A 17225-nucleotide genomic window follows, 5' to 3' on the forward strand; every position below is an offset into this window, starting at 1 on the left:
AAATTACGTGTTTTTATCCTAAGTTAGGCCAAAACATGTCAAGGAAAGAAAATCAAATAAAATCGTCAGAGACTACAAAGAACTACTTACTTCCACCACTGAAATGACCACTGAACAAGTTCAGATTGCCTGAAGCAGCTATAGCAGATACTACATCACTTCCCAGGGCTGTGCCATGCGAGCATCCCCCACGGTAACCACAAAAGACAAAAAACAGATTGACAATTATGACTGATCTGCCAAGGGACAATATGATGAAACGGTACATAAACTTGTCATAGTCCTACTTTTGTATCAGTAATGAATAAAAAAGCATTCTGTCCTGGAACAGTTTTCCTAGCACTGAACCCAGGCTCATACCCACGTTACCAAATCCAAACACAAAAGCATACAGCACCTGAAGCTCTGGTGAAATTTACTTTTACCATGGCTCACCAACCCTTCCTTTTTTGATGAGTTTTTACAAGCTATGCTATCTATGCATTTTTTCACACAATATATAATTACACTATTTTAGCTCATTACCTGTATTCCTTGTTCAATATTTTCAGCTCTTTTAAATAAATCAGCTCTTTGAAGTATTTTGCTTCTCTGGAGCTGATTTCTCAACCCTTCTTTCCCAGCTCATGTCTTGGGGCATGTACTGAACCAAGAACAAAATGTAGGCCAAATAGCTTCAAAAGGATGATTTGCTCCCCTAGTATAATATAAACTTCTTTGGATTTAGTCTTTCACATGAATCATCATCTGAAGAGTTTAAAAAGGTTTGATCCCTATCCATTGATACACTATCCATTGTATGCTATTAAAACATAAAATATTTCTAGTTTTATGGATGTCACAAACACATCATGTTAGCATTTTAAAGGACATCCAGACTGAATACTGGTATTTTCTGCCTTGGCCATTTTCTTGCAATAAGATTCCTGAGAAGCACAGCCTGGGAAAGGTGTTACTAACTACAGGATCTTCATGCAGGAATTTATGCATGTGTAACTACTCCCCTCCTCCAGAAAAACAATTTCTTCACCTGTCATGGTTTTGCGAACCAACACTCCTCTGCTTGCACTCCACAAAAATCTTAGTGAAAAAAATGGTAGTTAAAATGTTTTAAATCAGTGTATCTGAAAGCAGAGGCTGTCCCTCCCCTAGAACTTTTCTAAAAAGATCACTGCTATTTCTCCTCACAATAGCATCACCTCAGTTACTTCAGAGCAAGACACTGGAACCTGTGTGTAATTACTGACAACCAGAATTTCTTCTGGTCTATGAACTGTATAGAACTTTATAAAAGCATGAAACAATCTGCAATGCACTCCTAGCCATTCTTTGCCTAAATAATGCTGAGATAACCATACCAGTAGAAAATAAAAGGTTGCCAAAGACAACCGCTAGTCTAGTCTCAGAATCTCATCACAGACTACACTGCCTTTCTGCAACAGCCATAAAGTAGTTTCGCATAAAAGTATACACAGCTCTGGCCTTCTTCCTGAAACTGTCTCCTGTAGCAGTCTTATGCTGCAGTTCCCATTGAAATTACTGAGATGCTGAGCTCATCAACTCAAAAACTATGCTTTGCAAAACACTATTTGATAAACAAAATTTAAAGACACCTACAGTGCATTGCACAAAGAGAAATGGTAAAAATATCAAGTGTTAATGATAAGCAACAGTCAGTAAAATCTCATTTCCTCTACAGCCACAGCAGCTCCTACATTGATATGAAGACAAAAATACTATTTTTTCTGTAAAACAAGTTTACAGTGTTCTAGTGCTTATTCTGTCATTTTGAAACTGGCTGCTACTGACATTATAGCAACTCAACAGTATGCCATTTGCACATGCATACTCTCCTGTGTACTCCACTTTACCACATTGGAGAGACTCCATGCCTGACTTCTTCCCAGTGCCACACGAGTGCACTGAGAGCCCTCAGCCCCAGTGAGATGGCAGCCTGCCTGTGGGCTTTGCCTGCCTAGGCCTCCTCCCTTACAGAAACCCAGAAAACCCATCGTACAGCAGGACTGCCATTCCAGACAGCATCACCAGCCACCAACAGGCTGCCCGCACCCCTTTGCTTCAAGCTTTTTGTGGTAGCCACACAGAACACCATCTTTAAGTCTCCCCAACCCCTCCCGCCCTGAAACCCTACTGAAGGAGGTCCTCTCATCTCCGCCACTCGGCCCTACCAGGAGAGGGCCCTGTGCCGCCTCTGCAGAGGAGCCAGGGAAGCATCGGTAACGACACCCCGCCCCTCCCCGGCTCCACAGACATCGTCTCCTCACAGTCGGGGGCAGAGGCGCTTCAGAGGGCCGCCCCCTCACGGTGGGTCGGGCAGGAACGCGGCCTCCTCACACCTGGGGCGGGTTGGGGGTGGGGAGAGGGCACAACCGGCACCTCAGCTCAGGCGGCCGCCCCTCAGGCACGCGGGGCGGCCTTTTCCACGTGACCAGGAGCGAGCAGCCTGATTGGCCGGCGGCGTCGTGGCGGGCTTGAGGCGCGGCCGGCGGAGGGGGTGCTGTGGCGGTGGTTGGTGGGGAGGTGTGTGCTGTGGGGCGGTGGGTGCTCGGCCATGCTCGGTCTCTTCGCCAAGGTGCTTTCCTACTTTTGGAGACGCGCAGGTGACAAGGAAGGAGAAGATGAGAGGTGGGAGGCCTCAGGTAGGAGCTCCTGTCCCCGTTATGGGTGTGTGGTGCCAGAGGCAGGACCTATGTGCGGCTTCAGAGCCCTGAGGGCATTGGGGGTCTTGTCCCCCATGTGAGTGGGGCTGAGTGAAGACCTGCTTCCTTAAGAAAGGAAATCAGGAAAAGAAGGCAGCTTTTTTTTGACTACTGAGCACGTGGGAGTGTTCCTAGCAGTACCTTTTTGCTAGGACAGGTTATTGTTGCTGCTTAGAGCATGGAGTGAGGTCTGAGAGGAGTGTTGTGGTGGTGGGTGAGGGATGTTTTGGCTGTTCTCTTATACTACTGTCTTAATAAATAAACCTTATTCATCTTCCTTGGGCGGTAGAATGGAGATGATAGTGTAGCTTTGATGTTTTGAGGCTCCAAAATGGTGTACATTTAAGATGCTTTTAGTAATAGTGTTCAATGTAGCAAGAAGTGCTTTTTTGTGTTTATGAATGCAGAAAACAAAAAAGATTACTTACTGTATTAATAGTTTTGCTTGTGACTAGCTAATAATATGTTAGAAATCTAAACTATCATACTTCAGTCCAGCTTTAAGCCTGAAGGTGTAGTGCACTGCTGTTGAATGAAAGTTGGTGTGATATGTAAGTAGATACTACTTCTAATACAAAAGACTTGAAACTCATAGGTCTCTAGAGAAACAGCACCGCATCTCAGTTCAAAACTGTATTAAATGTAATATAAACAAATGTGAAGAATCGATTTCTATAGCTTGTTTAGTTTTACTGCTTTTTCAGTATAGAAATCTTAAAAGTCTTGGGTTCCACATGCAAACAATACTGAGAACTTTCTTTTGCTATGGAAAATCATGAAAACAGTTGTTGGCCCAGCGTTTTTGGGAGAAGCTGTTTAGCCTGCAGGTATTTCTTTATTTCAAATTTTTCAAGGTATTTGAATATATATATTTTTCTTCAAGTGCAGGTTCTGCACCTGAGATGAGGTAATCCTGGCCTGGCTGAACAGAGAGCTTTGGCTGGAACTCAGGGAAAGAAAAAAAAGTTTATGACCTCTGGAAGAAGGGACAGGCAACTCAGGAGGACTGCAAGGATGTTGTGAGGTTATGCAAAGAGAAAATTAAAGGGCAAAAGCACAGCTAGAACTTAATCTGGCTACTTCTGTATAAGACAATAAAAATGTTTCTATAAATATATTAACAACAAAAGGAGGGCTAAGAAGAATCTCCATCCTTTATTGGATTCAGGGGAAAATGTGATGAAGGATGAGGAAAAGGCTGAGGTACTTAATGCCTTCTTTGTCTCAGTCTTTAATAGTGAGACCAGTTGTTCTCTGGGTCCCCAGCCCCCTGAGCTGTAAGACAGGGAGCAGAGCGAAGCCCCCATAATCCAAGGGGAAATGGTTAGTGACCTGCTACGCTACTTAGACACACACAAGTCTACAGGGCTGGATGGGATCCACCAGAGGGTTCTGAGGGAGCTGGCGGAAGCGCTTACCAAGCCACTTTCCATCATTTCTCAGCAGTCCTGGCTAACTGGGGAGGTCCCAGTTGACTGGAGGTTAGCAAATGTGGTTGGATCAGATGATCTTTGAGGTCCCTTCCAACTGGTATTCTGTGATTCTAAGAAGGGCTGGAAGGAGGATCCCCAAGGGACTACAGGCCTGTCAGTCTGACCTCGATGCAGGGGAGAGTTATGGAGTAGATCATCTTCAGTGGCATCATGTGGCATCATCTTCAGTGCATCATTGCCTGACCAGGTGATCAGGCCCACTCATGGGTTTATGAAAGTCAGGTTCTGCTTGACAAACCTGATCTCCCTTTATGACAAGGTGACCTGCTTAGTGGATGAGGGAAAGGCTGCAGATGTTGTCTATGTGGACTTTACTAAAGCCTTTCACACTGTTTCCCACAGCATTCTGCCGGAGAAACTTCCCATGGCTTGGATGGGCATATGCTTCACTGGGTAAAAAACGGTCTGGAAGGACAGGCCCAAAGAGTGGTGGTGAATGGAGTTAAATCCAGCTGGTAGCTGGTCACAAGTGGCGTTCCCCAGGGCTCAGTCCTGGGGCCGGTTCTGTTTAATAACTTTATCAGCGACCTGGACGAGGGCATCAAGTGCACCCTCAGTAAGTTTGCAGTTGACACCGAGTTGGGTGGGAGTGTTGATCTGCTTGAGGCTAGAAAGGCTCTTCAGAGGGACCTGAACAGGCTGGATCGATGGGCCAAGGCCAATGGTATGAGATTCAACGAGGCCAAGTGCCAGGTCCTGCACTTGGGTCCTAACAATCCCATGCAGAGAAGGGACGGACTGTAAATTCCCTGACAAGGGGCAGAAGGCCCTCCAAGCCTTCAATGGAATGCCTCAAACACTCGCAAGGAAATCAATAATGCAGGCCTGGCCTTGAAAGAACTGATAAGGCTAACACTTCTGGCGCCTGGAAGTGTGGGAGAACTGTCTTGTGAAGACAGGATAGTTCTGCAACTCGTGTGGTGAGCTTGCTAGTTCTCAGTTCTCAAGGCCATTGTGTCCGATGAGTGACCTCTGCTTCATTATCCACAAAATGCATATGAAAGCGCACACCCTGCATATGCTAATGAAGATTATAGAGATCATGCTAAACATCTATGACTATGGCACTTGTCTCTCCACCCAAATCATGCTACACTCACCTGGGAGAAGGGAGAAACCTGAGACAAGGCTGTCCTCAGCAAGGGGAGTGGACCATGCTGATTCAGCAAACATAGAAGGGGAAAATAAGTGCCCCTAGGGGAAACAAAGAAGAAACAATAGAAGAAGACAGTGCCTGGGAAGATTCCCTGAAAAAGATGCTGGAACCAGGACGGGTGATCTCTTTATCTCTGTCTTCTTCTCTGTCTTTTCCTCTCTCTATCCCTCAGTTTCTCTTTTCTCTTAGAATTGTTAAGTAACAGTTAAAGTTGTTAAGTAACGACCTTAAGTACTGCTTGCCATAAGTTGTCCTATACCTGTTGTTAAGTAACTCAATGCATACCTCACCACTTGCCATAATTTGTTATATACCTAACCAGTTATCGTGGACTTGTTAAGACCTATACTAACCATTTTGGTAAGCTAATAAATGTTTCTATATGGACCTTGAGATTTATCTCACCTTAGTCTGCACTGTTGAGAATTTACAAATCTGAAGTCACTTACCCTCCCTCTTTACTGGGAGTGGGATGTAACAACAAGAGAATGACTTTTTGATAGAAGGAACAGCACACTTTTTGTAGCTTCATTACTTGTTGCATATTTTTCTAAACAAGTAATTTGTCTTTATGTCAACCCTTTTCCTCTGAATGCAGATGATAAAGAATTAAAAACTGTACAAGGAATAGTGACAAGATTTTGCCATGATTATGGGATGATAGATGACATGATAATCTTCACAAAGGATGCTGTGACAAAAAATATGCTGCTGTCCGTTGGACAGGAAGTTACTGCCACTGTTGAAGAGGATAAAACATCGGGTGGCCTGAAGGCCATCAGGGTAAGAGATGAAGATAAATAGTGGTCTCACTCTCTCTGTAAATTCTTTGAGACTTTCTTTTGGAAGTTACTATTATTTTCACCTCCCAAATTCTACAAAATAGGAGAAATTGCCAGCCCTTCACCTAGTGGGGATAAGTTGTTTGGTTTTTATTATTATTATTTTATTCCAGCTCCTTTAAAATGTTGTTCCTTTGATACTGATTCTCTGAATATAAGTCTAGATGTAGTGAATATGAAACCATTGGTTGAGATAATTGCATCAGAATTTGTTTAATCATACCTAGTTATAATCTCTGTGTATTAACTTCTTTTGAGCTTCAAAGTCAATTTTATGTTACTGTTATATGAATGGAAATATTGTTATATGAAGAAAATAAAAACAGGGGCTGCGAGTTTACTCTTTTTGCACAGAATTGAATAAAAACCTAAATTTCAAAACTTACTGTTGTAAAGCATCAGCAACTTAATGTAATGGAGAGTTATAAAAATGGAGATTTCAGTACCTTTCTTGCTTAACACTTCATTTGTATAACTAAGCTTGAAGTAGGTTTTCATTGTTGCAACTTTAAACTGCTGTCATTTTTTTAATTGTATAGGCTCCGCTCTTAGGTGTCTCTGATAATCTGGCTGAGAAGCTGAGCCAAGTGGCCCTTCTCCATTTAGGTATTACGTAAATATCACTGGTGCTTCAAAGAATTACAGCAGTGCTGAAGCAGTTGATAACCGTGTGGTACAGAATCCACCTTCTTGGCTTGTATCTGCTTGGCTTAACTGCATTATACTTTAAGTACAGCTCTAGATTAGTGTACTTCATCTAATAAACACACCCTGACCAAAAGTCTGAGTGAAAGCTTAAGCTGCTTGTATAGAGCAAATCACAGGGTAACTAGGTTAAAAAGTTAACTTGAGCTTTCTAGTAAATGGGTGTTTTATAATTAAGCATCATTCCCATCTATAAAGAATGTAATCAGACAACATAGTGGCTTCAGGGATCGTGTTTCAGATAATAAGAAGGTAATAATTAGCCAAAGTATTCTAATGTATCTAGTAATCTTATTAGTAAAGTTCTGATATGCAGGTTTAATAAAAATGTAAATTACCAGATTGAGGAATTTGTTATTACTGTGTTAAATTAGCAAATGATACATAAATTGGGGAAAGAAGGCCAAAATCCTACATTGATTAGCATATAGCGTTCCTGATTCCTCATGCCTGCCTTTCGTGCACCATCCTTATTTTGGTACTTCAGAGACGTTTTGGTCAGTTGCCGGCAGTGTCCAGACATAACCAGCTGTCATATGGAAGCGAGTTTATACTATTTTGACACGTTTGGTAATTCTGTTGGTACCAAGTGGCATATATTAATAGAGTAAATTACAGTTCATAACTGAAACTGCTAGTGTGTTTGTGGTAATGTACTGTACGCTTTTCAGAATTAGTCTGTTGACCAATCCTGAAACTGTTCATACTAATGGTATGAAAATACTTCCATCTGTCACCATGGGATTAGTCCTTATTTATATTTCTCTTCTGTCAAACATGGATCTTCTCTTGATGATAAACTTGAGCAGTTGAAGCGATAGTGGATTCTTCTGTGCACTTTTTTGGAAAAGAGTTTCATGGCTTTTAAGTAAGGCTCTGAATATCAGCAGAGGCATTGGCATGCCTATGGAAAGCAAGATTGTATGGTGTACTCTTTCTCGCTCCCTATCTCCCTCAACATTTGAGGAACTGACCCATCTGTTTTAATTTTTGAGCTGTCTGAAGGTCAGGCTAACTCAAACTACAGAAGGCTTGGAAATTCAGGGGGTCATGTACGTGAGGCTTCTACAATGTGACTGTGATGTACAGGATATGTAATTGCTAGAGTGTCATTGCTGCGTAAAACATCTAATTAAAATTGAGAAAAGGATGCGTATTGTGGAGGGCATGTGTTGTATGTACATAAAGGTCACATACACATCTGTAACTGGAAGTATAATAAAAATTTTAACACTGCCTGTTGATGATACATAGGTTTTGAAGAGCTGCACTTAAGGCCGGTAGAGTCTCCTTAAAGAAAGACCTGATACCATGCTTTGTGAGTGGCCACATGAGCGGTTTAGTACAATACAGTTCCATTCACTGGAATGCTCTTCCTTTTAGTATAACTGTGTGGATGAAGGAGAAGTGAAGGTTTGTCTTTGCCGTGAGAAAGAGTTGCCTCCTGTAAAACACGTGTTAGTACAGGTGTTAGTCTAGAAAGTTACTTTATTATACTTCTTACCTTTTTTGCCTTGAATTTAAAAATCTCTCTAGCATTCAAAACTCTAACTTCATCAGCCACTTTAGCTGTTAATCTTAGGGAAAGATCTTTATCTAATTAACCTATAAATAGGAAACCAATTCAAACACGCTGGATGCCTGCTGAAAGCCTGTTTTGTAATCATTATTCGTCAATAATAAATATGCTTTTAATCTGAACATGGTAGTAGTCCATGAGATTTACTAATAGGTAAGACAGGTTTTCTGGCTGAAATAATGACTTGCATATGATAAACTTCTCCCTAGAGGCTGTACTTGAGCTTAAAATAAATGCAGACCTCTGAGAAACTTTTTTCCTCTAATGGTTGAATTGGCAGTAACTGTACTGTGTCTGATAAAATGAAGTTGATTAAAAATGTGGAGTAGACAGAAAATAAAAATACTAGAAGGCTAACTTGATTTGTGTTTTACTCTGTGGAACGTTTGGGGGTTTAGGTGTGTTTTTATATATTCGTGAAATCTGTAATCAACTGAGGAATTGCAGTAGAATTACTTGTACGGACTTTTTTCAAGCTCTATTGCTGGTTTGGTAGTAACTGAGGATATCATGAAAACTATTTCTGAAATGTTCATGGTTAATAATCAACGGGGTGTTTTTTTTTAATCTGGGTTTGTTAGGCATCTGTTTCTTAATTCTTTATTTCAAGAATATTTAAAATGCTGCACACTTCCATTTTTCTCTCTTCTGTCCTTTAACTCAAAATAGCAACGAGAACAATTTCTGAAGGCTAAAGTAAATAAGATGTTTCATATTAAAGATTAGAACTATGTAAGAGACCAACACTAAGTCATAAAATGAATTCCAGTTACGTGCAAAATTTTAAGGGGAGTTTTTCTTAACAAATCCATTTAATTTTGAAACCAAAGCAGTTTTATTTATAAAATAAAATTGAAGAAAGAATATTAGTGGGGGGAGAGTTTTATTCTATGATCTGAAATTAAACGTAGAGGAAAAGTGAAAGACAAGTCTTATTTCTAAAATATTACCAGCTGTAGTGCTATTAAAAACCTAGTGTTTTGTAAGATAACCTTCTATCTCCTCTCTCTCTCTCTCTCTTTTTCTTTCTCTCTTTTTTTTCTTTTCCTTACATTGGAAGTCCAGCAAGCAATTTCAGTGCTGGTTGATAAAATAGTACTCACACACACAGCCAAAAAATAAATTGGTTTAAATCTTCTTTCTCCTTCCTTGTTGTTCTTCTGACTGACAGCTTTGACAATACTATTGAAATATTGTCATCATTCTAAAATACATAAACCTGGTAACTGAGAAACTGCATAAGGATCTCCAGAACAACTAGGATTGTTTAGCAATTATGGGGTTTGTTTCTGTATGTGCTAGATAATGGCCTTTTCAAAAGTATTAGAGATGAACATAATGATTTGTCATGTTCCTGTTTGTGACGAGTCATAAGTCCTACAGGCATCTCAGAAGATCTTTTCTGGCAATGTAGTTTTTAACTGGGTGAGTAGCGTAAAGTCAAGCTTGTGCCAAAAGCTGAGTGACTCTATGGAAAGTCAAAGTCCAAGGGCAATCTTGGTTCAATAAGCAAAGCTTATTTCTTCAATGTATGCAGTAATCTGTGAGCTCTTGCAAATAAAAAGGAAAATTGTATAACTGCTCTTTCCAAAGATGGGGGTGCCAGGGGGAGAGTGCATCAAAGTTACTGCTGAGCAAGAATAGCCGTGATTATAATGGACTTCCTGCGTACAGAGTCTGGGGTTCCCACTTTGGGTCCCAAGATTTTGTCTGTGTTACTGATGTAAAATATCTGATTTCAGAGGAACAGCACTAGTCTTCCTTCTCCAAAGGGTCTGTTATACGTACTTGGATAAAAACTAAACTCACTCTGTGATAAATCTTAAATTACTTCCTATGTAGCGGCACAAACTTGAGATGCCCTGAGAGTTTGCTGAGAACAGCCAACAGCATTTCAATCATAGTCGTCTTTTGGGCAGAGGGAAGGAAGTAAGTCTCTTTTCGGTCCCCTAGGCAGAGGAAAAAAATTAGATAAAAGGTAAATTTACTACTCCTCTGTTGAACAGTGTAATTGCTTATTCAGATGCTATCCTATGGCCTATTCTAAGCCATACAAATTGCTTATAAGAAAGTTTGATATTCTCAGGTTTTCTTGGTGAATGTGAAGATATAGTTGTCACACTGGAGCAAAATATAGGGGTTTCTTCGTTTTTTCTATTTTTTTTTGTTTTTTTACAGTGAGTTTTCATGTCATTGAAAGGAATACCATGTAATAATAGTTCTCCTAATGCAATATAACAATTTTGACTAAAAAATACAGTTTAACTGCAATGTGTGCAAACTCTAGAGTACAGGTAGATGTAAGCTATTTATTACTATCTTAAATGGTAATATTCATTGTGTTCAACAGAATCATAGAGAAATTGGGATCATAGCATAATTCAGATTGGACCAGACTTCAGGAGCTCTCTAGTCCAACCTCCTGCCCAAAGCAGGATCAGCTTGTGGTCGGTTCGAGGTCACTCAGGGCTTTATCCAGTCAGGTCATGAAAACCTGCAAGGATGGAGAGAGACTGCACAGCCTCTCTGGGCAACTTCTTCCAATGCTGACTGTCCTCGTGGTGAAAAAGTTTTTCATTATATCCAGCCTGAAGTGTTCTTGTTTCAGTTTATGCCCACAATGAAGGCTCTGTGTTCCTGATCACCTCCCCTTAGGTAGTTGGGGGCTGCTGAAGCCAGGCTGGACAAGCCCATCTCTGTCAGCTTCTCATCCCAGCCTAACTTCTCCAGCACCCAGCCGCCAAAGTGACCCTACACTGAACTTGTGCAGTTAATTGATGTCTTTCTTGTACTGGGGAGGCCAAAACTACACTCAGTATCATAGATGGCATCTTAAAAGTGCTGAATAAAGAGGGATAACCACTTCCCTTAACTGGCTTTCAGTGTCATAGTTTATTTTGTAAGCTTTCTGAAATAAATGGATTTAGACTTGCCATTAGTCTAGTCTAGATTAGTACATCTGTTGTTGGGGTTACATTTCACTTGTGTAAACAGTATAGTGTTAAAAGTGAACAGTCACCGCAATGGAGTGCGCTGGGATAAGATCACCAGTCCTGCTGTTAGCTCCATAATGGCTATATATGCCACCAGGTACATAGAAGGTGTCCTTGTCCTAGCCAAAGATGAGTCTCCCTGCATAAACACTGTGTAAATTCTCAACAAGCACTTTCATGTGGAATTTGTTACCAGTTCCTTTGCTAAGGAAGTCTCAATTGTAAGAGAAGCCAACTCACGGGCTAGTTCTGGTAGTTTCCCTCACCAGTTTTTATTTTGTGATGATGCCTTGGCATCTGGCATGGGATCCATGTGATCGAGACAAATCAGTTAAGGTTCAAACTGTTTCTTTTTGCTTTGTAACATTTGCATTCTTTGTGAAAATTGTGCCTTGAAGAAGTGCCACACAAAGGTACTAATAGCATTTAACAAGTGTAAAAGTCTTCTTAATATTTATGAAAAGTGTGGCTGTAGGAGGACTGTTTTCCATCTGTGCATGAATGCTGATCTGTAAGAGAAAAATGGCACTGTATAGTCTTTTGTCAGTATATTACTTTTTTCACATTATACATCAAGAAAGTACTTTTTATTCAGAGTTTCTAATCTTCATGTGGAAGTGAAAACACTAGAGCTAACTGGTTTTTTTTTTTGTTTTGTTTTCTGTCCAGTTACAGTTACTAGTTACTCCCTTATCTGATTTATTCTAGTTTTCCACTAACTTTCTTTACTCTGTTTGTGACTTTTTAAACACTTGTCTTTCTGAAATAAGCTGTTCATTTCATGATCTGACACTACAGTTGATAGAAAAAGTTGTCCACGGGCATTTCATTCATTGTACTTGATCACTGCAGAGATACCTTGCACACATTCTTCATGCGTTGCTAGATCCTTATCCTCATAAGCCTCAGTAAAGAATTTCATCTCTCTTTTTCTCCTGCTTTATTGCACAATGTAGTTTCTCTACATACCATCTGAAGTCAGCAGTTCATGCTTAATGGTAACAAGTGTTTCTGTCCAGTGCATTGACGTTACTGGCCTTGACATTCCTTGTAGAGAGCAAGGAAGCTCTGAAGAACAAGTATTTGAACTGCAGAGTGAAGACTCCTGAACCTATGACCCATGGCCCTTTGGGAGCAAGGAAGAGAATGCACAGTTCTAGGAATTCTAGTAATTAAGAGCTGAGATGCTGTATCCTTGCCCCAGCATTAGCTGGGGGGGGGAAAATAGTTTGTATACATTGATAGTTTGTAGCTTGTGTTCTGCAGTGGGCTTTTCAAGCAAGTTAACTTACATTTGAGGTGCTGAGACAGAGGGGCAGTCTGAAATACATATAGTGTTTATAAAAAGCATCTTGAAAACATTTTTTTGGCTTTTGGAAATAGTGATGTTCTAGTTCCACTTGTGTACAATCAGATTGCTGGGAGGGGTCCTCTTATCAAAATTAAGACACTTCTTAAGTAGACCTGAAGCAAGGGGAGCATGAGAAAGATTTGACAAATGAATATGTAATTAGAGGAGTTGTCAGTGTTGCAGCATACAGTAGACCTCTTAGAAGAGAAATTACTTACTGTTCACTAGTTATGTTTTTTGTGTACAAAAATGAACAGCCACAGTGAGTACAGAATTGTCTAATAAGGAGCTTGACTTCCATAAGCAGTTGAAATTAACTTCCACATTTCATGTGGAAATTCTGATATTTATTGTAGGAATATATGTTTAATGTATAATTCTAAGTATCAGCAGTTTGAATGTTGGGTTTTTTGTATTAATAGGTAAACGCCATCCAGAATACATGGGAAGACTCCAGTGCTACTTGTGGTGCTTCTGAACTAAATATGAAAGTATTAATTGGCAATATTACCTCTCTCTCTAAGGATGGTGGCTATATTAATGAGAATACTTTTTTTGCAATGGAAGATGTCTGTGAAGGTGTGTAGGGGCTTTCTTGTTTGGTCTTCCTTAATTTTCTTTATACATACAATAGAAATATCTTCTCATAAACTTTAATCTGCATCCCAAATAAGCTCTAATAAAGCGTATGTGGTGAAACAAACATAGTGATTCGGGTGAAGAAAGCTACCTGTTCACGCGTCCTGAGCATAACTTGCATGCGGTCGTGTAAGCATAGGTGTATTTTCCCACTAGCATCTCTTAGGTAGTTAGTTATAACTTACTGGGGAAAGAACTGCGACGATAAGCTTGAACGCGGTGGATGTGAATAATGCATTGTTCTGTCTGGGTATTGTATTCAAGTTAAACTAGTTCTGTATGGGAGTAATGTGAATCTTATCAGTAGCAATTAAACTTAAGAAATGTTCTGTTTTACACAGGTTTCACACCTTGTGAAGGTGACTGGGTGGAAGCGAAATATTTTATTAACTCGACAACATGGAACAGTGAAGCGGTTGCTGTAAAACCTTTGAGATATAAGCGAGTAGACAAGGTAAATGTTCTGCACGTTGTTTTTGGCAAGAGGAATCTTGTGTGAAGTGGGGTTTTGAAGGTGATTTTTAAGTTGCTAGTATAGGTAGGTCGTCTATAATACAACTTTAATTAAATGATAAAACATCAACTCATCCATTTGTAGGATTATTTTCAAAATAACAAAGCTTTTTGAAATAGCATACACATTTTGTTTAGAACAGGAAGAGTAACTAACTTATTTACTGGCTATCAGTTTTTGATTTGGATGCTTACTGTTGTTTTAGTTACATGGGTTGTAATGATAATGTGTGGATTTTCAAACTTTTTTACAGAAGTAATGACTGTGGAATTTATTATGTTTAATTTATCCAAGTGTTTTGGCTTAAGAACAACTGTTGTCACCGCCTCCCCCCTTTTTCTTTTATTTTAATGAAAATATTTGTTCCCTCTCAGAATACATATATTAGGTTTGTGGTTTATTGTATTTGCCTTAACTGTATATCTTGAATAATATTTGCATGTCAAGCACAGGAAAAAAAAATTCTTCTCTTGTGACTGCTAGTATTGAAGTATAAATTAGATAAGTTGGTAAGTCACAAGACAGGTATCATAATTAAGTAAAATGTACATATTGCGGTATGCATTTAAGTGAAACCTAATGCTTATCTGAAGTACTTGTGTTTCTTTACATTTTTAAATCGGAAGACAAGCACCGTGTTTCTAGGTTAGAGCTGTATGTTTACCTCCCATGAATAACTGAAACTTCAGAATGCAGCTCTTGTTAATGCTAGATTGACTGTTGCAGGAAAAAACAATGCAATAGTAGTGTGCCTATTAGCTTAAACAGGTAATATCAAGTAACACTGAATAACAAACTGTTACAGGTTCGCATTTCCAGCATCTGTGGAAGAAGCGGTACAGTAGATGACAGTATATTTTTCACTTTGGATTCATTGAGACTTCCTGATGGCTATTCACCTTGTAGACATGATCTAGTGAACACGATTGTGGTGGAGAGCAATCAGTCGTGTTATATTTGGAGAGCTCTCTGCTTGGTGCCAGTCAGCCAGAATGGGTAATATTCATTCTTTCATTCTCTTTCCACTTAATAACCACTGGAGATAAATAGTAATTATGCAGCTTAAATTTTGATGCTTCTATTAAGCAAGAAATACTGTGAATTCTTCACTAGTTGACTAGAAGGCATGATAGATCATTGTAAAGATCAGAGCGTGTTATGATTTGGCCCTTACTTTTTCTTCCTTTACAGAAGGTGGGGACATCTGTTCTTACTGGAGAAGCAAAACTAGTAGCAGCTGAGCTCAGGGATATTGCTAGGGAAGGAAGGAATTTAACGTGCTTTTGTTATAAAAATGCCAAGCTCATGCTCTTACCTTGTGTTTCCTCTAGTCTGTGGTCTTCTAATGAGGATTTTACTGTTTGAAAACCATTCACTAGCACAAACTAGCGCTTTAGATGGCATATGTGATGTGAGGAGGCTCTAGACAGATTGAAGAAAAGGTTGGAAAAAGTAGATGATGTTCAGTATGGAGAAGAAGCAAAATTTTGTGAAATAATCAACTACATAAATGTAGAATGGGCAACAGCTAGTCATAGTTGTTCTGCAGCAATGATCTGGAGTTTGACTTGTGAGTTTCTCCTGTGAGAAAGACAAATACTGCCCAAATGTATATAAATAGGGCTATTGCCTGTAAAATCTGTCATTCTCAGTGCTAACAAGGCCTTGGTAGAGCTACCAACTCTGATTCTACAGGCCAAAATTAAGCTGTTGACCAATTGGAAAGTCCAAAGGAGAACAAAAAGAAAATTCTGATACCCCTCAAACAGTCTTTGGGAGAAATTGCCTTGTTCAATCTCTAGGAAACATAGCTAAGGGTGGCACATATGTCTTCAAAGGAACTATGAAGAATGGAATAAGCTCTTTTCACAGGAGATAATGGGTATAATAGATTTAAATTGTACCTAGTTGAAGCTTGAAGTGTTTATAGCGCTTTGCACAACAGTACAATTTGTTCACTTATTTTTCAGATGGACCTATTTTTAATGATGGATTTTATACAGAAAATTATTACTGTAGCCAAGTTACAAAAGTAGACCTTAGGGTTAATTTTTCAGTTTTAGTGTATTTCCTACCATATCAAAAAATTGAGGCATCTTAAGCTGCAGTGGGAGACATCTAGTGGGCTTTGCTAGTAAATTGATGTTCCTAATAAAGAACAGCTGCAGTCCTCTTCTACTTCATTATATTAGGTAATTTAGGAATACTTAGGGTGTGTAAATATTGGTGAGATTATTAAAATATTTCCAAGTTATTTTCATGCCAGAAAGTATCTGACTGAATAGTTTCTTAATTGTAGAATAGAAACAATTTTTTAAATGGTTTCTACAGGTAGCTGACACTGAGAGGTTAGAGCTTGGGTCACAGTCTCAGACAGGGAAGAGCACAGGACTTTGGTTTCATAGGCATTTTTTATCAGTTGTATGTGTGATAGTAGTTTTTAAGGGTGCTCTTTGTTTTTCAGCTTTTTTAATTTCTTTTTCAGTTTGCTGCTTTCAGATTGTAGCAGTAAGCAGAAGACATAAGTTCTTGGGGTACATATTGAAACACTTCCAGTCTAGACATTTTATCTCTTAAGCTCCAGTGCTAATCAAGACTCTTACTAAGGAGCTACTCTTTGTTGCATCTTGGTTCAGCTCCCAAAGACATCCATAACAGCTTCAGTCACCATTTGATTCAGCTCTTCAGCAAAGATTAGCTAGCTTCTTAATCATTTTAGTCTTGTATCCAAAGTTTTGTGCTGCTGACAAAAGACTTGTTGTTTTCAATGTGCTGCTTAAATTAGTAAATGTAATCTAATCATCTTGGAAGTATAAGTAGCTGAGAAAAAGTGAATTCTCTCAACTGCTTCTTCCTAAATACTGTGACTGTGCTTTGGTATAGTGATTCTTAAACTTGTGCTGAATCAAAGGTATTCGCTGAGTCTATTTATGTTTCAAAATTGCTAGCTAAAATTATTTTTACAGAAAATCTCACTCTAATGGAGTCAATCTGGATGAGCCTTATGAAGACTTAATGAGAGACAAAGGAGGATTGGAAATATCAAGAATGACTAACTTTGGAACTCTGAAGCAGGGGGAATCTAAAAGAATGATCATTTGGATGGAGTAAGCCTTTCTGATTTCTCTAAGCTTTCTTTCTTTCCATCACTCCATAGTCTGTAAACCTGTCTTTCATACAGAAGCCTCTCATAGTTGAGCTTTGTGGTTCACGGTTTTCAAATAACCCCCAAA

General features: G+C 39.4%; 1 protein-coding gene across 1 annotated transcript in view; it reads left to right on the top strand.

The window, feature by feature from the left end:
- Positions 1 to 2572: 2572 nt before the first annotated feature.
- MOV10L1 (Mov10 like RNA helicase 1) overlaps positions 2573 to 17225 on the top strand; it is a 38510-nt gene continuing 23857 nt past the window's right edge. Inside the window, exons 1-6 of the mRNA XM_074572629.1 lie at positions 2573 to 2660; positions 5968 to 6152; positions 13262 to 13418; positions 13820 to 13932; positions 14798 to 14988; positions 16959 to 17099. Of these exons, the coding sequence (XP_074428730.1) occupies positions 2573 to 2660; positions 5968 to 6152; positions 13262 to 13418; positions 13820 to 13932; positions 14798 to 14988; positions 16959 to 17099 (875 nt within the window). The remainder of the gene's footprint in view (positions 2661 to 5967; positions 6153 to 13261; positions 13419 to 13819; positions 13933 to 14797; positions 14989 to 16958; positions 17100 to 17225) is intronic.

The sequence above is a fragment of the Larus michahellis genome, chromosome 1 (genome assembly GCF_964199755.1).
Source record: "Larus michahellis chromosome 1, bLarMic1.1, whole genome shotgun sequence".
Classification (NCBI taxonomy): domain Eukaryota; kingdom Metazoa; phylum Chordata; class Aves; order Charadriiformes; family Laridae; genus Larus; species Larus michahellis.